This window comes from Gossypium raimondii, chromosome 9 (assembly GCF_025698545.1).
Source record: "Gossypium raimondii isolate GPD5lz chromosome 9, ASM2569854v1, whole genome shotgun sequence".
In the NCBI taxonomy this organism is placed as follows: domain Eukaryota; kingdom Viridiplantae; phylum Streptophyta; class Magnoliopsida; order Malvales; family Malvaceae; genus Gossypium; species Gossypium raimondii.
In genome coordinates, this window is record NC_068573.1 from 46,326,796 (window position 1) to 46,352,063 (window position 25,268).

The window sequence follows — 25,268 nt, forward strand, 5'->3', positions numbered from 1 at the left end:
CTTACATCATGTTTGGTTGGGGAAATGGAATAGCCTTCCTCATTATTTATTGAATGATAAATCATTTCTTTGTTTGGTTGAACCTAATACTCATTCAATGAAATGTCCATTACTTCCTTATCACTTGTCTTTTTGTAATAGTTATTTTTTGGTATCACTAAAGAATGACTATTTCATGCAACATCGAACAACAAAATAAAATTAATTTCCAAATTAGTCCTTTAAAACTTGGACTTAGAAAATATAAAAACAAAATATTTGAAATATTTTAATATAATTTAATATAAAATATTTAATTTCAAAATATAATTTTAAAAATAATTATATTAAAAATATTATTAAATTATATATGGTTATTTTATTAAATTATATTTAATAATTATTATATTAAAAGATGACTAATTTATTTATTATTTATTATTAAATTATTTTTAATAATAATCTTATTAAAATTTAATAACAATAATAATAATCGTTCACCTAAAAAAAATCTACTAAGGGTACTCTAATCATTTCAATTTTTTTTTATGATGTTACAACTCTATTCCATTATAATGAAATAAAAGTGTATAAATAAATAATAAGAATGGTGTACAGATCTCAAGAGAGTTTTACGAGAAAATTTTAAAATGGTATATTATTTCTAGGGTTCGCATACTCTCCGTTATGTTACAAAATGTAAAATATCACGAGATATTGAAAAGGGCAGTGGAGCAGTAAAAACTCGTAGCCACCTGAAAATCTCCCCGTCCACCCTTTTTAAAAAAAAAATACTATTTTTATTTATTTATTTATTTATTTCTTCTCTCTCTCATAAGAGAGCTTGAGCCTTGAGCCTTGAGCCTTGAGCCTTAAGCTTTAAGCTTCTTTCTTCGAAAACCAAAACCCAAAACCCTTGAAACAAAATTTCAAACCCCAAAATCCCAAATGGGTAAGTACATTAGGAAGGCCAGAACGGCAGGGGAGGTTGCCGTAATGGAACTCTCCCAGGCTTCTCTCGGGGTTCGGACCAGAGCCAAAACCCTCGCCCTTCAACGCCTACAGCAATCCTCCACTTCTTCTCCGCCTACGGTTGTTTCGGCTCCGGCTACAGGAGACGGCTCGTTTCTCCAGCTGCGGAGTCGACGGTTAGAGAAACCGCCGCTTGTGGTGCACCACCATGTTTCGAAGAGGCACAAGCAGCAGCAACAGGGGAGTAAGAAGGATAGCTGTGTGCAGAATCCTAACCCTAATTCGTATTCTAGGGTTCGACCGTGTGGCGGCTCGAATTCGGAAAAGAAAAAAGGTGAAGACATTGTGCAAGAAGATAATGGAAATGATAATATTATTAACTACAGCAATCTTAACAACAATCATAATGAAAGCAATGATTTTGGTGGTGTTGAAGCTTCTTTTGGGGAAAATATTTTGGACATGGAAGCTAGAGAGAGGTTGGTTTTCTTTTTCTTTTTTCATCTTTATTTTTTTTATTTATTCCATTGGAAGTTCGGGTTATTGTTATTTATTGCTTATTCTTATTAGTGAAAAATTATTGTGGGTGTTTGATGCTTTAATTGGGGAAAAATACAATTTTTATATGAAATACATTGCTTATTTATTTATCTCTTTTAGAACCCAGAAAAGTAGAAACTTTTACTTCAGCTGAGTTCTTGAGTTTTGTAGTTTTAGGATTTTAAATTATTTGGACATTTATTTCATCTATTTTTGTTATACCATGCATTTTTTTCACTTAGCATGTATTTGGGTATGCTGGGTAGAGTGGAAAAGTGAAAGAATAGAAAGAAAAGAAAAGTAGAAAATGAAAAGAAAATTAATTCTAAATGTGGTTGATATGAATGAGAAGTGATGAAAACAAAATACAATATATGATTTTTTTCATGCTCGTGAATAAAATGACTTATTCTAATTTGTAATGATTAAGTAGAGTAATAAGACGCAAGGGATGCAAGTTAAGGATATAAAATTATATTTTTTTAAATTTTAAATTTTAAATTTTTCTCATTTTTCTTTTCATTGATTGTAAGGAAAAATATCAATTTTCTATTTCCTCCCAAGCCAATTAATTAAAAGAAAAAATTTTCTATCTTATTTAACTTTTTATTTCTTAATTTTTACCCTTTTACTTTTCTTTACACCTTATCAAGCAAAACCATCTTGAGCCAAATATACATACACATTGTGTCAAAAATATATACACACATATGTTTGTGTATATGAACCTTTTTCCTGTCGAGCTTCTGCTGTAATAAAATATCTGTTGACTAATGGGATTTCTTTTCACTTCCATTTTCACATTATTTCCATATTTCTTATTTGGTTGAAGAAAGAGTAATTCACCCTTAAAATAGAGTTCCTCTATGGGTGTTATTGAGTTATTCCAACTTCTTTTTGTTTATTAGGTTTTTGTTTATTAGGTTTGATTGAACTCTGATAAATGATGAAAAATCATCTCTTAGCTTTGGTTTTTATTATATTTTATGTTTTCTTTCTAATGCCTTTGTGCTAGGAAAGGTTTAGAAATTATTTTTATGACATAAGGAGTAGTGTTCTTTATTTGTCTGAAGATGTTGCAATTTTATCTCATCTACCCTTGCCGAGAAATTAAATCTAGTCTGCTTATGTCCTTTTGTTGCTTCACAAGCTAAAGTTAGCTATTATTGATTCTTACAGTTTTTAACTACTTCTGAATTTTACTGTCTGATTTTGATGGAAGTAGATCTGACAACTTGTGTACCCGTCTTGTGTTCATTCGTTTTTCTCATGATGTAGTCATGTTTAAATTATTTTATATTTTTATAAATTTTGATACATAAATAATATGCATTATATACAATATGCAATATTTCTGTTTTCATGTTATAATTATGTTATTTGCTTGTATCATGGCATAATATAGCAAGTAGCCGTATCATGGCAGATACCCTTGGTTCTGAAATAGAACTGTCATTACCAGCTTTTCCTTGTCATTCATCACTTCTTCTCTGTTAATATAATTGATTTCTGCCCCCCCCCCCCTTTTTTTTGTTTTCCATTTAAACTTAGAATGTGTTTAAAACTTGGGTTTGACTAATTATGTGGCTATATATATAAAAATATGAATATATTTTCCTTTGTTAGGTATGTTAGGCATCTTTGCTGCTACATGATTCTAATGGAAAGAAACAAACCATGTTGTTTTGCATGTGGTGGATGCCTGATTTTTTTAAGATCAAAATTTACGCAAGACATTTTTCTGTTTGTTTCCTTTTTTTTTCTTGGGGATTAATATGCTAATTGAGCTTTTACACCTTTGGAAGATACAGTTCTAAGTTACATTTATTTCCATGCTTTGAGCATAGGATTCTGACACGAGGATTATGGTTGTTAATCTGATTGTTCTTAGATTTGAATAACCAGAATGTCACTCTTTGCATGATATTGTCCGAGTTGTTTTATTTTGCTTCTTTTTTTTCTCGTCTTTTTACTATATGCTTGGTTAAGCCGAATTGCAATGATAGATTTTATCTCATATCAGTTGTAATCAGACCCCTTCCATATATTTTTTAATTCTTTTCATTGCGGACCCTTTTTGCTTAAAAGTTGACACAAAGAACCTCTTATGTCTATTGTACACTAAGGAAGTCTTAAACATTTTGAGCTTTTTTCTTCAAATGATTGATATGGTGTGCTTCTCCATGCAATGTTGTTCTTCTTTTTCTTAAAAAAGGGGGGGGGGGTGTGCTTTGGGGCGAATATTTAATCTTTTTAAACCAGCTTTGTAGAATTGAGTGTTTGCCTGTAGATTTTACTTTTGATTTACTTATAGCTAATTGTTTTTATGCAGGGGCACTAGGGAATCAACTCCTTGCAGCTTGATAAGGGACTCGGAGAGTATAAGAACCCCAGGTTCTGCTACTAGGCCTCCCAACTCAGCAGATACTAACCAGAGAGTACAGAATTCAACGTGGCGACATACACCAACATCACATGAAATGGATGAGTTCTTTTCTCTCACAGAAGAAGACCAGCAAAGACAATTCATTGAGAAGTATACTATATCTCTTTCACCCTGTTTCTCACTTTTGTGATTGTTTGAATTTTTTGCACAACTCTTTCTTGAATCACTATATTGTGGTTATGATCTGATAAAAGATGTGGGGGTTATTTGCAGGTACAACTTTGATCCAGTGAAAGATAAGCCACTTCCCGGGCGTTATCAATGGGAGAAAATGGACCCCTAAACGATCATTAACATTCCATCAGGACCCATATTTCCTGCTAGAATCTCAGTTGATCTTAAAATTAGGTATTTTCAGCTAGCAGGATTTAGTACTAGTTGTAAAGTTGTAAAGGCTGACGGTGTTAGTTCCATGTTCCATCTCCCTTATTTTACTTGTAAAAAAAGTAGGACCTTTGAAGAAATGTGTCGACTAACTGTTTGTAACAAAACAACGGTAACGATTTACATATACACAAAAAAATACGAATCGAATCCTTTGTTTAACAGATCATCTGAGAAGGGAAGGGAATGAGGGTGTAGGTTAGAGTTTAGGAGCTTTAGGGTCTGTTGATTTGTTAGAGTTTCGTCCTTGTTTGTTTATACTTGTACTGATGGAACTTTGAAACACTCTTTGGACTAAACATGATCCCTTTCTTTTTATCTCCATGCGAGACACTGGTTACTTTGGCCATTTCATGTCCATGCGAGACACTGGTTACTTTGGCCATTTCATGAACTCAATGATGATGATGCATCCCGTGACAATGAGCAGATGCTGTTGTTTTATCGAGTCATAACTGACTGCTTCCATTAAACCTCTCATGTATAAAATGGTTGATGGTATTTCAGGTACTGGTGGGGATAAGCTTTCCTATTGGTAATGCATTGGAAGGTTCTTGTATTTCATTATCATGTCCATTTTGTTACTTTAATTTTGTTTCTTGGGAGAATTGTCAATTTAAACAGGCTAAAGATGCTCAAAAATGGAGGATAGAGATTATTACATGATACAAAGGGGTATGTTTTAATCTTTTTCTTATTTGCTATGCTTTATTCTAAGCATCAATATTTTCAGCTTTATGGATTGTTCATACTCAAAACAGAATGGACTTCAATTATTGTATTTAAAATCAGGGTTACAAAAATGCAGGTCCTTAAAATTATACCAACCAAACTTAAGCTATTTGAGCCTTTTCATAGAAGATAAGCATAAATGAAACCCAAGTTTTTTCCGTCATTGTAACACAATCTACTCTTTTTAAGACGATTTGGTGTAGTGATGAATACCAAGGGCTAAACACAAGATGGCAAGGGGAACTAAGAACTGAAGGAGCTTGATGATGAACTCGGATGTCTTGTCTTGATTATAGTGTGGCTGGTTTGGGGGTTTATATGTCGTCTTCTTAGGGATAGTTGAGATGTCGATCTCTCCGACATAGTATTGATCCATCATGTCTCGTGCACTATCACTGTGTCCAACATCCTCAAAATCATCAGTGGCATCCTTCCCTGTAACATACACAGGCAGTAAAACCATATCAACCTCTTTGCACAATACTACATTGCTCCGACACGTCATCCACGTATCATAGGCAGTATACATAATGATAACGGAAGTTGGATGAAAATAGACCCAAAGTTTGTACCTGTTGCTGATAACAACACTTCATCGCCACCGGGATGGTCTTCCAAAAATTTTGTCACATCGTAAACCTGTTGCTCGAATGAGATTGACACTAACATGAATAAATCGTGCTCTTCAAACATGTGAAATCTATTACTATAGACACGAAGTACGGAAGTTTGTCGCTTTGGATTGAACTCATCTTTGATTGCAGCAGATAAGGGTCTTGTTTTCTTTTAAAGATACTAAAACCCGAGGTCAAGTTTTACAACATAGGTGCATATACGGAGAAGAGCTTTTGGTTTTGGAGAGATCATAATTGCATAATCAACACCACAAGAGGCATGAGGAAAAGCCCTACCCTGAGACACCTAGGTTCAAAGTTACCCTCTTCCTAGTTTGGTTCTAGAGGCTATCCGGAACGAACCCTTTATGACCACTATATTGATGGTAACAGCAAATGCCTAGGTTTACTTGGTGTGTGTTGGATATGGATATGTATCTGACATGGGTATGGTTAGTTTTTCTAAGTTTTTCCATGAAGGATACTTGAAGGTCATATCTTTGTATTCGTGTGTGAGACACAAGTGTTGGATACAGATACTCCATGAAAAATGAAGCATCGAGCAACATAGTTGAAAAGTTCTCGAACCTTGATGTTCTCACAAACAGAGGGATACTGATAATTTTAAATCCTGGGTATACTAAAATTCTCAAACTAGGCACTACCACAACTCGTTAAGCACAACAGCATAAGGCCTTGCATCATGGCTTAGATGATGATGAGCGTGTGTCGAATACAGATTTTAACTAGAACAGCTTAGTTCAATTGCAATGTAAACAATTCAAATCCCACATCGATTAGGAGATTAAACTCCCACATTCAAAAAGCTGCTCCTAATGGGTTTCATGGGATGAATAAAAAATGCCATGAAAATTTTAAAAAAGAAATTAAAAAATGAAAGCTTGAAAAAGTTGAAAAATACCCAACGCCAACATGCAAAATCCTTTAATTTGACATTAGAACGAACACATTAAGCCATTGTAATGAAAAACAGGGAGAGAAAAAAAGACCTTGCCGTTGATGATGAGCCAACAATCTTTGGGGGTCTTGTGCTCAGAGACTTGAGCCAAAGTGAACACCTTTCCATCACCAACCATTTTTCCTTTTGCTTCTTTTTGGGTTTAACTTTAACCCCTCTTTCTCTCTCAATATCTCAGGTTTGTATAAGCAAGAGCAAATATATATGTAATGAAGGAGTGAAAAATACTGGAAAAGAGGGATCTGAGAGAGAAAAAGTGGGCAGTTTTTAAAATATTTATTGAAGCAGTTAAATTTCTGTGGGCTAACCAACTAATCCATAGGCTTTTCCACTGGTTGAATTTATAATAAATGTGGGAGAAACAAACAGGGCAGGACAAGTCATATTTGCAATAATTTGCTAATGAAACCGACGCATCTTTATTGTGGTTGGATTTCTTTCCTTTTTTTTTTTAAATTCCCATTTTGAGTGATCACAAAATAAAATTAAATTGTACCAAGAAATAAATGATTGAAAATTAAACCTCTAAATGCGTAATTGCACGTAATAAAACTAAAGATTCATACGCTTGTAATTATACATGATGAATTTCATTGAAAACGTGATGTGTTGGATTTAAATTTTATGAAAAGAAATTATAATATATATTCTATATAAAAATAAACATGCTTATAAATATAATAATTTGAAATTTTAACAGAATTTAATCTCTACCAATTGAAGTTCACTTTTTCTTTATGTATATTGATACTTCTATGTTCTTAATAACTCGTTTAAATGGTATATTTTACAAATTGTTGAACATAAAACCTTTTACATAGATATATCTTGAACAACCGTCAAGTTTTTCGATCAAAAACTTCAAACATTAACATTTCTTTATAATAAACAAATTTATTAATATCTTTTAATTAAAGATAATACTCAAAATAACATTAATCGAGTTAATTGAGCTTGTTGTCTTTCATTCAAAATATAATTCAATAAAATCTAACATTTTTAAGTAGTTTTAAGGATTTGTATGAAAATAAATGTATATACTCTTTTTTTGAATGTGTACAATTGAAAACAACAGTAACGATTTTTGCATACACAAAAAATATGAATCGAAGTACTCTATTTAACGGATCGTCTAGAAGGGAAGGGAATGAGGGTGTAGGTTAGAGTTTAGGAACTTTAGGGTCTGTTGATTTGTTGGAGTTTCGTCCTTGTTTGTTTATACTTGTACTGATGGAACTTTGAAACACTCTTTGGACTAAACATGATCCTTTCTTTTTATCTCCATGCGAGACACTGATAACTTTGGCCATTTCATGAACTCGATGATGATGATGCAGCCCGTGACTATGAGCAGAATGATGTTTCATCGAGTCATGACTGACTGCTTCCATTAAACCTCTCATGTATAAAATGGTTGATGGTATTTCTGGTACTGGTGGGGATAAGCTTTTCTTATTGGTAATGCATTGGAAGGTTCTTGTATTTCATTATCATGTCCATTCTGCACTTTTTAACTTTGTTTCTTGGGAGAATTGTCAATTTAAACAGGTTATAGATGCTCAAAAATGGAGGACAGATATTGTTACATGATACAAAGGGGTATGTTTTAATCTTTTTCCTATTTGCTATGCTCTATTGTAAGCATCAATATTTTCAGCTTTATGGATTGTTCATACTCAACAGAATGGACTTCAATTATTGTCTTTAAAATCAGGGTTACAAACATGCAGGTCCATAAAATTATACAACCAAATTTAAGATTATTTGAGCCTTTTCATAGAAGATAAGCATAAATGAAACCCGAGTTTTTCCAGACTTTTTAAGACGATTGGGGGTAGAGATGAATACCGACGGCTAAACACAAGATGGCAAGGGGAACTAAGAACTGAAGGAGCTTGATGATGAACTCGGACTACTTGTCTTGATTACTGTTCGGGGGTTTATATGTCGTCTTCGTAGGGATGGTTGAGATGTCGATCTCTCCGACATAGTATTGATCCAGCATGTCTCGTGCGCTATCACTGTGTCCAACATCCTCAAAATCATCAGTGGCATCCTTCCCTGTAACATATACAGGCAGTAAAACCATATCAACCTCTTTGCACAATACTACATTGCTCCGACACGTCATCCAAGTATCGTAGGCAGTATACATAATGATAGCGAAAGTCGGATGAAAATAGACCCAAAGTTTGTACCTGTTGCTGATAACAACACTTCGTCGCCACCAGGATGGTCTTTCAAATACTTTGTCACATCGTAAACCTGTTGCACGAATGAGGCCGACACTAATATGAATAAATCGTGCTCTTCAAACATATTGTGAAATCTATTACTATAGACAAAAGTATGGAAGTTTGTCACTTTGGATTGAGGTCATCTTTGATTGCAGCAGATAAGGGTCTTGTTTTCTTTTAAAGACACTAAAACCTGAGGTCAAGTTTCACGACATAGGTGCATATACAGAGAAGAGCTTTTGGTTTTGGAGATCATAATTGCATGATCAAACACATTAAGCCATCATAATGAAAAACAGGGAGAGAAAAGAAGACCTTGTCATTGATGATGAGCCAACAATCTTTGGGGGTGTTGTGCTCAGAGACTTGAGCCAAAGTGAACACCTTTCCATCACCACCCATTTTTCTTTTTGCTTCTTTTGCGGTTGAATACTTTAACCCCTCTTTCTCTCTCAACATCGCAGGTTTATAAGCAAGAGCAAATATATATGTAATAAAGGAGTGAAAAATACTGGGAAAGAGAGATTTGAGAGAGAACAAGTGGGCAGTTTTTAGTAGTGACCTGGTAATAATAAATGTGGGAGAACAAACAGGGCAGGACAAGTCATATTTGCAATAATTTGCGAATGAAACCGACGCAATTTTATTGTGGTTGGATTTTTTTTCCATGTGATTAATTACAAAATAAAATTAAATTCTACAAATAAAGGAAGATTAGAGATTCGAATGTGTGTAATTGTACGTGATGGGTTTCATTGAAGATGTAGTGTCGAGTTAGATACCGAAAATTTAAATTTAAATAATCTTTTGTGTATGAAAAAATTATGTACCATAAATATCTATGAATGATATTATATAATTTTAAATAATTTTTATATAAAATAGATATGCAATTTTAAATAAAAACATAATAGAATTTTGATGTCTACCATTGAAAGAAAGTTCACTCTTTATTTTTATTCGACGTCTATTGGTGCTTCTATATTTTTAATAACCCGCTTAGATGATATATTTCCCAAATTCTTGAGCATAATTTTTTTAAATATATATATATATATAGAACAACTATAAAGTTCTTCAACTAAAAACTTCGGACACTAATATTTCTTTATAATAAGCAAATTTATTAATACAAAACTTATAATTGAACATTATATCTTTTATTCAAAGCACAATTCAATGAAACTCGACATTTTTAAGTAGATTTTAAGGATTTAAAAAGCTTGGATGGGCTTTCTATTAATGGCAAAATTTAAAGATTAATACCTTTCCAATTATGAAGCAAATTAATGATTGGAGTGACTAAGATTCAACATTATTTTCTATATCTTACAATGCATTTTGTTTCATCAACGATTGTCCACTGCAACTTAAAATATAAACTCTATATTTATTGTAGGTCTCATTATGTTTGTTATTCTTAAGATTAACGTGCATGGAGAGAACAACGTTCAATTAGACATTGTCTGTGCTACATAGTCGTTAAAGCTCATTAACATGTCTTTTGTTAAAGGATCAGTAATCATTAATTCGATGTTAATGTAATCAATTATCACTTTGTTTTTTTCACCACTTTCATTATTTCTAGTAAAAAAATAATAATAACTAAATCATCGCAATATTTGTAGTTGATGGCTTAGACAGAATTAAGAAACCCTAATATATATATAAAAACACGCTTCAACTGTACTTTGTTTAAGATGGTCTCAAAGCAATAAATAAACTTGACTTCCATAATAGAAGTACTCATCAAAGTCTATTTTGCACTCCATACTTGTGTTGTATGTATACCATATCGCATATGAGGAAGGTAAGAATAATTGAGTTGATTTTACATTCCTCAAATTTACCAGAAAAAGGAACAAGATTAGCGTTGTTGATTGGAAACAAGCAAAACACATAATTAATGTATTAAGTGGGAGTATGACTTCTTCAACAATAAAAATATTGTCTCAATTTTATCGTGAGTTTTTTCTGTCTATTCTTATTGAAAACATTTGTTATGCTGAAAATATAAGCAAAAATATCCGTCAAGCACAACATTTGATTGCCAAAAGCCTCGTACAATAGGCCATGCTTGTTAGACTGACAACTGGCCATTGTGTAAAAGGACTTAATTTACAAAGGACTTAATTGTGTAAAAAGAAAAACTTCCGATGCTAATGTTTAAAACTTAAAAGTTGCAAAAATCGATTTCTTTTCCTTCAAGACAAATGTGTATTCTTATTTCCCTCTTCGATCAGATTCAGGGGAAAAAAATTGCTCCTAAAATATCCAGTTTTTTCTTCCTAAACCTAAGCGAGTATTTTCCATTGCTTTCTTTCTCCGTCATCGCTTCATCCTCGGCGTTCGTCTCCGAATCGTCGCCGGCTCTCTTCTACTGACGAGATACGAAAGCTAAACTCTCCAATTTACCCCTTCTTTTTATTCTTTTATTGGCGGAACCCCTCCAAAAAAAAAAAAATAGAAAGTTAGGGTTTTTTTTATTTTGTGGAAGGATAAAAATGGCGGCTGCTGCGGCGACGATGGTTAGTTCAGCTGGAGGGTTGCTGGCGATGCTTAACGAGAGCCACCCTCAGTTAAAATATCATGCCCTTTCTAATTTGATTAGCTTCGTTGACCAATTTTGGCCTGAGATCTCCACCAGCGTTCCTATCATGTAAGTCTCGAGTTTTTTTCTGCTGTATTTTTCTTTGTTTAGCTAGGGTTTAGGCTTTGGTTGTTTTGATCTGATTGTTAGGTGGGAAAATTGAATGAACAGAAGTGAAGAAAGTTCTTTTTGATGTTTTGATTTAGTTACTCTAGAAAAGACCGAAATTTAGTTTGAATTTAGTAAGTTAAGTTGGTAAAATTCAATTTTTGATTGAGCTTGGGTTGGTTTACTTGTTTGTGGAGATTTCGCATGTTTAATTTTTTTGGTTTAGCTGGAAAAGGTGAAATTTGGATTCAACTAAATTGTGGCCTTTCTGGGCATTTAGTAATCCATTGCTTTAGTCAAGCTATATGTTCTGCACAAGTAAGTTCAAATTAGGAAGAATTGAATGCAACTATTTTGCAATGTGGGTAATAGTTTGATCACTTAGGACATTGAACTTTTGAGTGAATACAAACAATGGGGACGATGATTTTTGAAAATTTCCACTGGATTATGAGTCATTTGTTCACTTTATTTGGAAAATTCCATTCATAGTTTTGTAGAAGTTATGTTGCCTGCATTCTGCAATGGGAGTGTTTCTGGTTCAAAAATAGTGCACTTTATGAGTTTTGGATGTGAATACTGATCATATTCCCGTGTTTTTCAGAGAAAGCTTGTATGAAGATGAGGAATTTGGCCAGCATCAGAGACAACTTGCTGCTTTGCTTGTCTCGAAGGTCTTTCTCTTGTCTATCTGTCTGTATGCATGTTCATGTTGGTGACCAAATGCTTGTCGTAGCATGATTTCTGGAAATTAAACCACTTGGGTTCTTCTAGTAAAGGGGAAAAATCTGCACTCCTTGATTTACATCTTTTGCTTTTCCTGGACAAGTTTTCCTACTCAACGTTGCTGATTTTGCAAATATTAGTGACCCCCAAAAAATGTTCCACTTCTGTAAACTAACAGAAAAAAGTGGTATAATGTTAATATATAATTGTCAAAACAACGCTGCGGTTATATTTGTGGAACATTATTAGCATTGCTTTTAAATTTGTAGATGAGAAGTAATAGAAGTTTATGCTTTCTCTCTTATTTTTTTATTTGATTTTGACTTTGTTGACTTTTCACATATTTAAGGTATATTCTAATTTTCTTCAGGTCTTTTATTACTTGGGTGAACTCAATGATTCATTGTCTTATGCTCTTGGAGCCGGTCCCCTTTTTGATGTTTCCGAGGATTCTGATTATATTCATACTCTTCTTTGTAAGAACTTCAATTCATTTGCTATATCTTGTGATCACTAACAGCAGGTTGATTAACTGAAATTTGTTAGCATGTTGGTTGTGGTTGTATTTCACTGCATTTTATTTATCTGGCTAGTCTCAACATTCATTTAGTGTTGATTATATTTATTTCATTTGTTTTAAATTGGGTATTCCAAGCAGCTGATTTTTGTGCTCTTAATTTTAGCCAAGGCAATAGATGAGTATGTCAGCCTTCGGTCAAAGGCAGCAGAATCAAGTAATGAAGCAGCAATGGTTGACCCTAGGTTGGAGGCAATTGTAGAGAGAATGCTGGATAAGTATGTAGAGCTTTCTTTCTTATCCGATGACATATTTTGGAGTTAGTTTTGCTGTCTTACTATTTTTTTCATTTAGGTGTATCATGGATGGAAAATACCAACAAGCCATGGGAATTGCAATTGAGTGCCGGAGACTGGATAAACTTGAGGAAGCAATAACAAGGAGTGACAATGTTCATGGGACCTTAGCATATTCCATTAATGTCTCTCATTCGTTTGTGTATCGCCGAGAATATCGACAAGAGGTAAGAAGTTTAGTAGTTCATAACATCTGTAGTTTGTATAAATTGCATAGCCACCTTTTTCTTTTGACAATATTATTAGAACAATTAATATTGCCTTATTAGTTGCTCTTTTCTTGGAATTTGGTGCAACCTAGCAAATTCTGCAAGATCCTTAATGCCTGTATTCTTTGATTCATGCAGGTGCTTCGGCTTCTTGTTAAAGTTTATGAAAAGCTTCCTTCTCCCGATTATTTGAGCATTTGTCAGTGCCTCATGTTCTTGGATGAACCTGGAGGTGTTGCAAACATATTGGAGAGACTTCTTCGTTCTGAAAATAAGGAGGATGCTCTTTTGGCTTTCCAAATTGCGTTTGATCTTGTGGAGAATGAGCACCAGGCTTTTCTCTTAAATGTAAGAGATCGCCTTTCAGCTCTCAAATCTCTGCCTTCAGAATCCGTACAGCCAGACTACAGTGATCCTGCTACTGCTCAAAATGAAAATTCTACTGCTCCAGAGGATGTTCAGATGACAGATGAATCTTCTGCTGTTACAAAAAGTGTTCATGAGGCAGATCCTAAAGAAGTTATGTATGCTGAGAGGCTGACAAAAATCAAAGGAATTTTGTCTGGAGAGACATCCATACAATTGACTCTGCAGTTTTTGTTCAGTTATAACAAGTGAGGCATCAATGTTTTTTGTGCTATCTTCCAGTGGAACTAAATTATCACGTTTCTTTTTTATATTTACATTACAAGCTATTGAATAGTTTGCATTTGTCTCGTCTTAGATCTGATCTACTGATTTTGAAGACAATAAAGCAATCTGTTGAAATGAGGAATAGCGTTTGTCACAGTGCCACAATCTATGCTAATGCGATAATGCATGCTGGAACAACTGTTGATACTTTCCTGAGGGACAATTTGGTAAGGCGTTTTTCTGGCCTCATCTTTTCTTTCACTCTTTTAGACTATTGTATGTATTGGGTGTACTTAACCTTGAGGCTCTGATCAACAGGACTGGCTGAGTAGAGCCACCAATTGGGCTAAATTCAGTGCAACTGCTGGGCTTGGTGTTATTCACAGAGGACATCTGCAGCAGGGGAGGTCTCTGATGGCTCCCTACCTGCCCCAAGGTGGGGCTGGTGGTGGTGGTAGTCCATACTCTGAAGGTGGGGCTTTATACGCTTTAGGTCTCATTCATGCCAACCATGGTGAGGGCATTAAGCAATTCCTTCGTGATAGCTTACGCGGCACGAATGTTGAGGTATATGATTCTCTTGGTCTCTAATAGCTTCTCTTTTTATTACCCATAGATCTTTAAGTAAAGAGAAAATTTTAAGTGCCAACTTTCCATCTACTCACAAGAGTACATGCTTGTCAATTTATTAAGCTCGATCCCATTGTAGTTGGACCGTCCAATTGTTGGACAAAATAGCATTACCCTTGAGTAAGTCTGAAGTCAATATGGGGTACTTATGCAGGTTATCCAACATGGAGCATGCTTAGGTCTTGGTTTGGCAGCTCTGGGGACTGCTGACGAAGAAATATACGATGACATCAAAACTGTGCTTTATACTGACAGTGCTGTCGCTGGTGAAGCTGCTGGCATCAGTATGGGTTTGCTTATGGTTGGAACTGCAAGTGAGAAGGCAAGCGAGATGCTTGCTTATGCACATGAAACACAACATGAGAAAATTATCAGGTAAGGTTAGACTTTTGTGCTCTTGGTATTGAGGTGGATTTTATTGTGCTAGCGGTCTTTACATGTGTTGTTCCAATACGCTCTCAGGGGTTTAGCATTAGGGATAGCTCTTACAGTTTATGGAAGGGAAGAAGAAGCGGATACATTAATTGAGCAGATGACTCGGGATCAAGATCCTATACTACGTTATGGTGGTATGTATGCACTAGCATTGGCCTATAGGGGAACTGCTAACAACAAGGCCATTCGTCAGCTGCTGCACTTCGCTGTATCAGATGTGAGTGATGATGTTAGGAGAACTGCTGTTTTAGCTCTGGGGTTTGTCCTTTACTCGGAGCCAGAGCAGGTATGTGCTGCTTTACCTCATTTGTGTTGGTGTGGTATGATCGATATTTATTTCCCCTTTTACCCCATGTTTTTCTAACTCTAGTGTATCTTTGCAATTTGTCATTGGGCTATAAGAATTTCTGAAGATCTCATTGTTTTGCATGTTTAATTCTGCAGACTCCTCGAATTGTCTCCTTACTATCTGAATCATACAACCCACATGTTAGATATGGTGCGGCACTTGCAGTGGGCATTTCATGTGCTGGCACAGGATTGAGTGAGGCCATATCATTGCTAGAACCCTTAACATCAGATGTTGTTGATTTTGTTCGCCAAGGTGCCCTCGTTGCAATGGCTATGGTCATGGTCCAGACCAATGAAGCCAGTGATTCTCGTGTCGGAACATTCAGGCATGCTGTTATTCTATCTTGTTATTTTTCTTCCTGCCTTCTCGATGTGCAACTATTGTACGTATATGTGTGTTATCTGACTTCTTTTCATCTCCTTAATCTAGGCGACAATTAGAAAAGATAATACTTGATAAACACGAAGACACAATGAGCAAGATGGGAGCAATCCTAGCCTCTGGGATCCTTGATGCTGGTGGGAGGAATGTAACCATAAGATTGCTTTCCAAGACAAAGCATGACAAAGTCACTGCAGTTGTTGGTCTTGCAGTTTTTAGCCAATTTTGGTATTGGTATCCTCTCATTTATTTTGTGAGCTTGTCATTTTCACCTACGGCTTTTATTGGACTGAACTATGACCTGAAGGTTCCAAAATTTGAGTTCTTATCACATGCAAAACCTTCGCTTTTTGAGTATCCAAAACCAACTACTGTGCCCACCACCACATCTGCTGTTAAACTTCCAACTGCTGTCCTATCAACTTCGGCTAAGGCTAAAGCTAGGGCTAAGAAAGAGGCAGAACAGAAGGCAAATGCTGAGAAATCAACTGGAGCAGAGTCTTCTGCTGCTGCTAATACTGGAAAAGGGAAATCATCTAGTGAGAAGGATGGAGAAGCCATGCAGGTAAGATTTGTGAAGTTATCCTTAATTCTGTGGCTATATCTATACTATCCATTTGAGACTTTTTAAATCTTTCGTCTCGTATGATTTTTATATTATAGACTGGCCATCATTTCAGTTACTTGGGGATTTAATTTATAGTTTCAGAATATTAGGATTTACTGTAACTCGTAATTAGATTCTGTTGCAGTTGGACCTAAATTTCGTTACAACTCTAAGAACAAGGGACGAAATATGAAGTGCATTGTTGCTAATATTATGATGCTAGTTTGATATCAGACCAGGTGACAATAAACCGAAACTTCTGTATGCTAACCTTCTGTCATTGATTCTTTAATATTGGACAGGTTGACAGCCCTCCAGAGAAGAAATCCGAGCCTGAGCCATCATTTGAGATTTTGACCAACCCAGCAAGAGTGGTTCCTGCTCAGGAGAAGTTCATCAAGTTTTTAGAAGACAGTCGATATGTGCCTGTGAAGTTGGCACCATCCGGATTCGTTCTTCTCAGAGACCTGTGCCCTAATGAACCGGAGGTGCTCTCTCTAACAGATGCACCCACATCCACGGCATCCCCGGCAGGTGGATCAACAGCAGCTGCAGGACAACAGAGTTCATCAGCCATGGCCGTTGATGATGAACCTCAGCCTCCTCAGCCATTCGAGTACTCATCCTGATTTTACCCAATCCTGGAACTGAAACAGGGCCAAGAATACTTTTATACTTGAGCAGTGCCTTTTGACATCATAGCTGTTCAACCTAGAGTGAAACTAGGAGAACTGATGCTCGATTCCCATCCTCAACTTAGGGAGATTCTGAGTTTAGATTACATCATTCTTAATTCCACGAGGATATGTTTTACTTGGATTAGGGTTGAACTTAATTTCCCTTTTCAGGCATGAGTGTGCGTTTTAAAGGATGTTGGTCCCATTGTTGATTGTTCCCTTTTTATCTTGTGTTTTTATTCCTTTGGAAAGATAGTTGTATACATTTATACATGTTCAACCGTTATTCCCTTTTCAAGGTTTGGTTTCAGCAATCATTTTAGGGTTTAGCTGCAAAAAACTAAGATTTGCTCCCTCGGTTCATCAAACGATGTCTGATTTTATTATTTTCATAGTCGTTGAAACCGAATCACTGGGTCATGTTGGTCTGAACAGAGATTAAATTGGTTGGACCGTGAAGAGTTATGGATCGGAATAAAAATAAAGAAGGTTAAATCAATTGAATTGGATTTTATAATTTTTTAATGTATAAAATTTTCATTTTTATAAACTTTTAATAACTTGTTTAATTGAAAATATATGAGTGGATTGGTTTGGTTTTAAAACCTTAATCATCTGTGCTTAAATTGGAATTGGGTTTTTCTAATTATAAAATTATATATATTATAAATAAAAAGTCTAATTAGGTTCCCTAAGTTTTCGATGGCATTAAAATATTTGAATTTCGACTTTCTACTTTTTGCTTTGATTGGACTATTTGGAGTTGATAATTACTAAATTAAATTCAAAGGTTTTTTATATTTATGAGTAATGGTCATTTTTCATATTCGATTATTTGTAAGATTTATCCTAAAATATAAAGCTTCCAAAAATAAAATAAAATAAAAACAGAAAGAAAAAGAAAAGGATTGTTTTTCTAAGTTGAAAATGGTTTGTAAAATTGAGTAAATGGGCCCTGAAATTATGATTTTGGATTTAAGCCATTTTATATAAATAAAAACCTAAAACCCAACCCAATCTAAGATAAAAAATGAAAACCGAACCCTAAAAACCCTAGTCAGGAATCGATATATTTTTGTTAGAATAGCATCAGCATCAGCATCAGCAGCAGCAGGCCTAAGCGATCAACCAACCAAAAAAGATAAACAAGATGGTTTCAGGGTCAGGGATCTGCGCCAAGAGAGTGGTTGTGGATGCAAGGCATCACATGCTAGGAAGGTTGGCTTCCATTTTGGCCAAGGAGTTGTTGAATGGCCAAAAAGTAGTGGTTGTTCGATGCGAAGAGATTTGTATGTCGGGTGGTTTAGTGAGGCAGAAGATGAAGTACATGAGGTTCTTGAGGAAGCGGATGAACACTAAGCCTTCTCATGGCCCCATCCATTTTCGTGCTCCTGCTAAGATCCTCTGGCGCACCATTCGTGGGTAATTTCTCTTTTTAACTCCCTTCTCTCTTTTGGGTTTCTTTAATGAAGGTTTTATTGTGAAGATTAGTTCTATTATTTGGTCATTGGATTTTTTTCATTGTACAGTTTTGGATGAATTTTCTGTGTTCTCGTTGTTGTTTGGTTCTTGGGAAAATATAGGAAAGAAAGGAAAAAGAACTTATGAGTTTTGCTTGAGAATATGATTGCTGAATTTAGTGAATACTATAAGCTACAAGTATCTATGAATTTTATGCTGCTGAAGAAGGGTATTTTGCTTTTAATATGTACGGTTTATAAAGTATAAACACTGCTTTGCTTTGACTTGAATTATAGTGAACTTTAACTTTCCTTTTGATTATTGATATCTGTTTTGGTTAAAGCATGATTCCCCACAAGACCAAGCGTGGGGCAGCTGCTCTTGCTCGATTGAAGGCTTATGAAGGGATTCCAGCTCCATATGATAAGACAAAGAGGATGGTTATTCCTGATGCTCTCAAGTCAGTTTTGAAGCCGTCGTTTACTTCTTTCACATAGTTTAGAATTTAATTGCTTCAATGGCCAGTTATGTTTAATGTTTTTGTTCCTCTTTTGGTTTTTAAATTAGGGTTTTGAGGCTTCAGAAAGGACACAAGTACTGCTTGTTGGGCAAGCTTTCCTCTGAGGTTGGATGGAACCATTATGACACCATCAAGGTGAAGATTAGTTACCCTGTTCAAATACAACTTGTCTTTCAATGCTTTTTGCTTGACTTTTACTTTGGAACTATTTATATATTCATGCACGTGTGTGTGCATGTGTGCATATATATATTCATTTATGATCAGTTCTTCCTTACTTTCCTTATATGCAAGGCATTGAATATTGATGTTGGCTTGTTTTTGTTTAAAATTTATCAGTGCTTGAAGCTTATTTTTAGTGTGGTGCCAATAGAATAATTTTCTGATTAGTAAAACTCGGAAAAAGTTTTTAAACAAAATTCTTACATGGAAAGAAAAGAAAACATCATTTTTATGTTTTGTACTCTCAGCCTATGTTGCTCAGGTTCTAGTATGAAATGTCTTACTCTAACATGCGTATCTGACAGGCTGGCATTGGCCAACTTTTTCTAGGATATTTTTCTTATATTTTCACTGTCATATCCTCAAGTTCATGTCATTATTTCCATAAATGTTATTTGCTTGGATGAATTAGGCTTGTTATTTGTTGTGTGATTTTGAACTGTTTTAACCTTTTTGGTAATATATACAAGTATCTACACCCTGGGCCTTTGAGTTTATAACATCTTGTTACTCACGGCTGACCTATTCTTCTCTCCAGGAGCTCGAGAGGAAGAGGAAGGAAAGAGCTCAAGTGGCATATGAGAGAAGAAAGCAACTCACTAAACTTAGGGTTAAAGCCGAGAAGGTTGCTGAGGAGAAGCTTGGTGCCCAGTTGGAAGTTATTGCTCCTATCAAATATTGATTCAAAGATGATTGAAACATATTGGTTACGTTTCAGTGCACTTCCATAATGTGTTTTTGAGTTGCTCATAATTTTATTCCCCCAATCGTTTCAGGTAGATGCCATGCTATATATGTTCGTATGTTATCTCGGTGTTTTTCCTTCTTTGCTTGAGAAACATTTCTGTTTTCTAGTTTCTGTTTTTTGATATTTAACGTTTTTCGGGATTTGATCATGATTTTACTAGAACTAAGAGTCCAATAGTTTTATCATTTGAGCAAACGACTATTAGCCTTTTACATTTTTTTGCGTACACCCTTTTCAGGTTGGTCATTTTGGCATCCGATTTCAACTGCATGATATAATGTGTTGTTTGCCGTTATACCGTTAATGCCTGTCAGAGAATGTCCGGTAATTTACCAATTTGACCAAACGGCTTATCCGTTGAATACTCCTGTCATTGGTTTCCTATCTTCGCATCTGATTGCAACACGGTTGACGTTACATGCATGTTAGGTTATTTTCAGCCATGGATCAGTCTTTAGTTCTTATTTATAAGGTGGGAATTATGCCATCAAATTGTAGATATGCTTGATGGGTTTTGCCAAAGTCATAATGGTGATCGAAGTGTTGAATCTCAATTCAGTCAATGTGCTCAGAAAATTAACATCTCTAATGGACTTCATCTGAAATTTACTTAGCTCGGAACTTAGGATCTATTTGATCTTATGAAAAAATAGAAAATTGAAAGTATGAAAGCAGATTTATATTTGGTTTTAAGAATTATGATTCTTTTAATTTGTTAAAAGAAAACCAATTCTCCGAGATCAACAACTAAAATAAGGTTATGTGATTTTACTTTATAATATAAATAATACATTGACAAATAATTATATTAATCTGGTATGAAAATAAATGTATACAATTATTTCTTTAATTGTATGCAACTGAACTAAAATCAAAGTTTTATGTATACATATTAATTTAAATTTAAAATTCATGTGTATAATTGTATCAAATCAAGATTAATATATTGGACCAAAATTTATGTGTAAATTAAATATTTATTCTGAATGAAATAATAAATTAGAAACATGGGAATACCAATAAAAGAGGTGACCATTTTTCTTTTCCGAGTAGAAAATTTAAATTGAAGTACAATTTAATACATGGTATGAATGGTTGAGACCATACCCGCTGTAGAGTAAAACGTAAGAAAGAGTGGAACCCAAACATTTGACATCAATGGGAATGGGCATTAGTCATTAAGCTAATACGTAAGGGAATGGGTGTTGGTCATTAGGCTTTCACTAGCTGATGCGTGAGATTAGAACCAAATATAAACCATGTGCACTTACTATATTTTGTAACCCTAATTATAGCTTTTGTAAATTAAAAGGAAACAAGGAAATGTGATCATTTCGTAATTTGTATTTGTCAGGAGAAATTGGGAGAGAAAAACAACTGGTATTATGGTGGACCTAACCTAAACTAATAGGAGCATGTAAGCTCAAGGATGGTGGAAAAGTCAAATAAAATAAAGGATAGATAGAATTGTTGGGGTTAAGACTTTATCCATACTTGGTTATATTAGTTGAGGAATTTGAGAGAAAAATTAATTATAGTAGGTGAAATTATTCACATCTTTCATTCCTAAATCCAACTTTTTCTAAAATGAAACATAAATTTGAAGGCCATGTATAGACATGGTAATTTTAGATTGAAAACGTGATATAATAAAATCTATATAAATTTAAAATATTAATCTCGTTCTTACCATACTTGCTCTTTTGATACAATATTTAAAATTATTCATAGTCCCTCATTAACCCTTAAATAGGAGTATAATGCGTTTCAATACTCGAACCTTAACAACAATATCAATGCTAATCAAACTAATACTCAATCGATTTAAAAATAATACTGAATTTAACATGGAAAAATAATAATAAAAGAAATTGAACATAGGAATGGGTCAAAATTGGTATACAATAAATTATTGATGTATAAACTAGATTTCCTAACACTTGCAAATGCATGCGGTTGTTTTTTAATGAAGAAAATTAAGCTCAAACTCAAGAAGAAAAACAAGAATTAAGCAAATTGATTGGAGATAGCATTCCCTATGGATTATTATTATTAAAAGGACAACATTAAAATTAAAATTAATATAAAAAGGTATCCTTTTTCATTTTAAATAGGTTCACGTTTTATAAAATTTCCTTCAATTACACCATTCTTAATATTTTTAAAACTATCGTCTCAAAAGAAATTCAAATCCAGACAACAAATCTTAAGAAAATAAGAAGAAGAAGAAACCACTAGAAAAAAATGGAAGTGAAAGGGAAGTAAAGAGAAAATTAAGGGTTAATTGAAATGAAATGAAAGAGAAAAAATTAGGGAAGAAATAAAAGGAAACTAAATCATATACATAGTTATCACTGATACTTTCCCGTAATTGACTTTCAAGTTTCCCTCCAAACTATTTGACAGTTTCTCCTTTAAAAACTTTTCTAATTTCATTTCTAAAATCCCACTTTTTACATAAGTTTGATCTTCACAAGATGACACTCAGTTACTGCTTCTTTTACACTCTAACCATTGCTTGTTTACTGTGTTTTCAACACAGACCAGCAGAAGCACAATGCAAAACATTATTTGTGGATCAAAAAGGGCGTGGTAATTATTCCAAAATTCAATCAGCTATAAACTCCATTCCATCAAATAATCTGTACTGGTTTTGCATCACTGTTAGTGCTGGTACTTACAGGTAATTCAATTATTTACTTATATATTTTCATTTCTTAATTCATTTTTCTGTTTATTTACTTGAAAATATTATGTGTATAGGGAGAAGGTAAACATTCCATATGATAAGCCATATATAATTCTTAAAGGAGCTGGAAAAAGAAAAACTATGGTGGTTTGGAATGAGCCATATCTAGTTTCTCCAACTTTCTCATCTTCTGCTGATAATATTGTTGTCCAATCCATTAGTTTTGTGGTACGAATTTAATCTTTTTTTCTTTTCTTTTTTATATAATATAAAAAATACTTATTTTTCTCTTCTTTTTGTTTGTATATGAATATGAAGAATTCATACAACAGTCCAAGTAGTAAAAACCCTAGGGTGCCAGCAGTTGCTGCAATGCTTAGTGGAGACAAATGTGTGTTCCACAAATGTGGATTCTCAAGTGTTCAAGATACTTTGTGGGATGCTGCTGGTCGCCATTACTTCAAGGATTGTGTCATTGAAGGAGCTGTCGATTTCATCTTTGGTAATGCACAGTCTCTCTATGAGGTAATCCATGCAAACTTAAAATTCCAGCTCATGCAAATTCGAAGAAAATGAAATGATGATTGCAATGCGATAAGGGCATGAGAATTCGTTACTATTTGTAGGGTAGCTCGATACGTTTTCTTGGTGAACTATTGGAGCCAGGGATAGCAGGTTTCATCACAGCACAAGGAAGAGAAAACCCAAATGACTCAAATGGATTTGTGTTCAAGAACTGCAATGTGTACGGCAAAGGCACAACCTATTTGGGCAGACCATGGAGAGGATTTTCAAGGGTCTTGTTCTATAATTGCCAATTTTCAAACATTATCCATCCTAGTGGTTGGGATTCTTGGAACTTCGTTGGCAAAGAGTAAGTTTGAATTCATTTTTATGAGCTAGATGACATCTAATAAGTTTGGAGTTTGAATCTTAACATGTAACTGAAATGGTGTGTAGGCAACTTATAACATATGCAGAGCATGGAAACAATGGACCTGGATCAGATACTTCAAAGAGGGTGAAGTGGGAGAAGAAGCTGGATGATGGAACTGTGTCTAAGTTTACAAGCATGTCTTACATTAACAGTGATGGCTGGTTACAAACCATGCCTACTAAGTATTTCTAGTCCTTGCTTCTTATCCAAAGCTCGTTTTGGTAGCTTTTTGTAATATCAAAACTATTCTACAATTTTTATCCTTTGTCTTTTTCTTTTTTAGTCCTTAATGCTTTTCGACTTTCTAAAAATTAGTTCGATTGAAATCTTTATTAATAGTATTATGTTATGTTTTAATATTTATCTATTGAATTTTAGTAGTTTTAGTGTGAAATGTGATTTTGAAATAGGATTATGGTGAGAAGTTTTACATTGAATTGTGCAATAATAAGTTTAAAAAGTAATGAACTTCTTAAAATAAAATAGTTATCTTGATTAGCTTTTTAATTTTTATAATTTTTTTATTTCCTTTCGTATTTATTTTTGATATAATATCTAAAAAGATGTGAAATGTTGGGGTGAACTAAAAAAGTTCGCATAGAGTTGGATTTATAGTTAAGTGTTCTATAGTAAGAGTATTTATGAACCTTGTAGACCATTTCTATGGGGGTGATGAAGGGTAGATTTCAATTGGTAGAATAAAGCCAGCAACCCCCTAAGGTCATCCTCCATTTGGAAGAAGTAAAAAATGAATAAATATAGTGATAATTTGATTCTATGTCGCTAACGTAAATAGGAGAGATTATTTCTTTATTTGTCTTTAGACAAAAAAAAAAATCCCTCCCCAACTTTTAAATAAAAGGATAATGTGCTTCAATGTAATTGAACCCACATCCTCATGTATTAGCAATAGTATCGATATAAATTGAGCTAAGACTTAAATCAATAATTTTTATAATTGTTAAATAGTTGTGATTGGTAGAATGATTTTTCAACTCGTATTTGTTTCTAAAAATGCTAGTAATTTAATGAAAAGCCTTAACTATCTTTTGGGATGTCGAATCTTATCTTAATTTCGTAAACTGGGCCCACTTTTAGGGGAAGAAATTATGGGAAAGAAAGGTGGATAAGATATAATTTGTTTCTTACAAGTTACAACTTTTCACCAACTACGGTTTGGAAGAAAAGGAAAATAACAAAGAGCTTCAACAACTGAATCCAATTACTTGATTAAAATATCAAATTATATTGTTTTAAAATAGTTATTTATTTTTTATAAAGAGGTAGGCAATGACTATAAAATAAAAATATTAATTTTTAAACAATTCAACAAATTAGCATATTTGCACTTTAATCCTTCTAAATTGGCTTCACCCCAGTAAATGTTGGTGTTTGCTTTGGTCTTGATTCCTGTCGATGATCAAAATCTAGCCGTTTGAACTATTGTTGGCTCCACTCTTGTTTGTGCAATAGACTAAAACCCTTTGAGCTTGGTTTTGTTGGATTCGATTGAGGTTCAACTTTATTAAGATCAATGAGTAGGTTAGTTAAAATAATAACAACCCATCAAAAGCTAGTGATCGATAC

The 25,268-nt window shown here is 34.1% G+C and overlaps 6 protein-coding genes across 6 annotated transcripts; 4 read left to right on the plus strand and 2 right to left on the minus strand.

Moving 5' to 3' along the window:
- The first annotated feature begins 800 nt into the window (after positions 1 to 800).
- Positions 801 to 5,018, plus strand: LOC105800366 (cyclin-dependent kinase inhibitor 5). The gene is made up of 3 exons (XM_012631454.2): positions 801 to 1,430; positions 3,824 to 4,027; positions 4,151 to 5,018. The coding sequence occupies exons 1-3, from the start codon at positions 928 to 930 to the stop codon at positions 4,218 to 4,220; spliced, it is 777 nt and encodes a 258-aa protein (XP_012486908.1). The 5' UTR covers positions 801 to 927; the 3' UTR covers positions 4,221 to 5,018.
- Positions 5,019 to 5,063: 45 nt separating this feature from the next.
- Positions 5,064 to 6,969, minus strand: LOC105800369 (cytochrome b5). The gene is made up of 3 exons (XM_012631458.2): positions 6,678 to 6,969; positions 5,626 to 5,692; positions 5,064 to 5,488 (listed from the first exon to the last, which is right to left on the minus strand). Exons 1-3 carry the CDS (start codon positions 6,762 to 6,764, stop codon positions 5,238 to 5,240), a joined length of 405 nt encoding a protein of 134 aa, XP_012486912.1. The 5' UTR covers positions 6,765 to 6,969; the 3' UTR covers positions 5,064 to 5,237.
- A 1,303-nt stretch (positions 6,970 to 8,272) lies between these two features.
- On the minus strand, positions 8,273 to 9,440 carry LOC105800368 (cytochrome b5). Its single transcript, XM_052620769.1, is given in 3 exon segments — positions 8,273 to 8,707; positions 8,845 to 8,911; positions 9,199 to 9,440. Coding segments are annotated over 3 exon segments (453 nt in total). The 5' UTR covers positions 9,343 to 9,440; the 3' UTR covers positions 8,273 to 8,465.
- A 1,670-nt stretch (positions 9,441 to 11,110) lies between these two features.
- LOC105800370 (26S proteasome non-ATPase regulatory subunit 1 homolog A) lies at positions 11,111 to 17,402 on the plus strand. The gene is made up of 13 exons (XM_052620768.1): positions 11,111 to 11,542; positions 12,186 to 12,255; positions 12,678 to 12,783; positions 12,991 to 13,102; positions 13,179 to 13,347; positions 13,528 to 14,003; positions 14,114 to 14,249; positions 14,341 to 14,589; positions 14,807 to 15,027; positions 15,115 to 15,373; positions 15,532 to 15,769; positions 15,874 to 16,385; positions 16,730 to 17,402. Exons 1-13 carry the CDS (start codon positions 11,388 to 11,390, stop codon positions 17,054 to 17,056), a joined length of 3,030 nt encoding a protein of 1,009 aa, XP_052476728.1. The 5' UTR covers positions 11,111 to 11,387; the 3' UTR covers positions 17,057 to 17,402.
- A 750-nt stretch (positions 17,403 to 18,152) lies between these two features.
- LOC105800371 (60S ribosomal protein L13a-4) lies at positions 18,153 to 20,250 on the plus strand. The gene is made up of 4 exons (XM_012631461.2): positions 18,153 to 18,526; positions 18,909 to 19,025; positions 19,133 to 19,220; positions 19,846 to 20,250. The coding sequence occupies exons 1-4, from the start codon at positions 18,255 to 18,257 to the stop codon at positions 19,987 to 19,989; spliced, it is 621 nt and encodes a 206-aa protein (XP_012486915.1). The 5' UTR covers positions 18,153 to 18,254; the 3' UTR covers positions 19,990 to 20,250.
- Positions 20,251 to 22,390: 2,140 nt separating this feature from the next.
- Positions 22,391 to 24,075, plus strand: LOC105797976 (probable pectinesterase 29). Its single transcript, XM_012627838.2, has 5 exons — positions 22,391 to 22,738; positions 22,819 to 22,972; positions 23,063 to 23,269; positions 23,371 to 23,618; positions 23,705 to 24,075. The coding sequence occupies exons 1-5, from the start codon at positions 22,533 to 22,535 to the stop codon at positions 23,871 to 23,873; spliced, it is 984 nt and encodes a 327-aa protein (XP_012483292.1). The 5' UTR covers positions 22,391 to 22,532; the 3' UTR covers positions 23,874 to 24,075.
- Positions 24,076 to 25,268: the final 1,193 nt, after the last annotated feature.

What these genes read in the sequence shown, in the direction of transcription:
- LOC105800366 (XM_012631454.2), top strand. Translation starts at nt 928, where the DNA reads ATGGGTAAGTACATTAGGAAGGCCAGAACGGCAGGGGAGGTTGCCGTA. An exon ending in GACATGGAAGCTAGAGAGAG is followed by an intron (nt 1,431 to 3,823) that starts GTTGGTTTTCTT and finishes GTTTTTATGCAG; the next exon opens with GGGCACTAGGGAATCAACTC. An exon ending in CAAAGACAATTCATTGAGAA is followed by an intron (nt 4,028 to 4,150) that starts GTATACTATATC and finishes GGTTATTTGCAG; the next exon opens with GTACAACTTTGATCCAGTGA.
- LOC105800369 (XM_012631458.2), bottom strand. Translation starts at nt 6,764, where the DNA reads ATGGTTGGTGATGGAAAGGTGTTCACTTTGGCTCAAGTCTCTGAGCAC. An exon ending in GGCTCATCATCAACGGCAAG is followed by an intron (nt 5,693 to 6,677) that starts GTCTTTTTTTCT and finishes TTCGAGCAACAG; the next exon opens with GTTTACGATGTGACAAAATT. An exon ending in AGTGTTGTTATCAGCAACAG is followed by an intron (nt 5,489 to 5,625) that starts GTACAAACTTTG and finishes TGTATGTTACAG; the next exon opens with GGAAGGATGCCACTGATGAT.
- LOC105800370 (XM_052620768.1), top strand. Translation starts at nt 11,388, where the DNA reads ATGGCGGCTGCTGCGGCGACGATGGTTAGTTCAGCTGGAGGGTTGCTG. An exon ending in TCCACCAGCGTTCCTATCAT is followed by an intron (nt 11,543 to 12,185) that starts GTAAGTCTCGAG and finishes CGTGTTTTTCAG; the next exon opens with AGAAAGCTTGTATGAAGATG. An exon ending in TACGCGGCACGAATGTTGAG is followed by an intron (nt 14,590 to 14,806) that starts GTATATGATTCT and finishes GTACTTATGCAG; the next exon opens with GTTATCCAACATGGAGCATG.
- LOC105800371 (XM_012631461.2), top strand. Translation starts at nt 18,255, where the DNA reads ATGGTTTCAGGGTCAGGGATCTGCGCCAAGAGAGTGGTTGTGGATGCA. An exon ending in CTCTGGCGCACCATTCGTGG is followed by an intron (nt 18,527 to 18,908) that starts GTAATTTCTCTT and finishes TTTTGGTTAAAG; the next exon opens with CATGATTCCCCACAAGACCA. An exon ending in ACCATTATGACACCATCAAG is followed by an intron (nt 19,221 to 19,845) that starts GTGAAGATTAGT and finishes TCTTCTCTCCAG; the next exon opens with GAGCTCGAGAGGAAGAGGAA.
- LOC105797976 (XM_012627838.2), top strand. Translation starts at nt 22,533, where the DNA reads ATGACACTCAGTTACTGCTTCTTTTACACTCTAACCATTGCTTGTTTA. An exon ending in GTTAGTGCTGGTACTTACAG is followed by an intron (nt 22,739 to 22,818) that starts GTAATTCAATTA and finishes TTATGTGTATAG; the next exon opens with GGAGAAGGTAAACATTCCAT. An exon ending in TGGAACTTCGTTGGCAAAGA is followed by an intron (nt 23,619 to 23,704) that starts GTAAGTTTGAAT and finishes AATGGTGTGTAG; the next exon opens with GCAACTTATAACATATGCAG.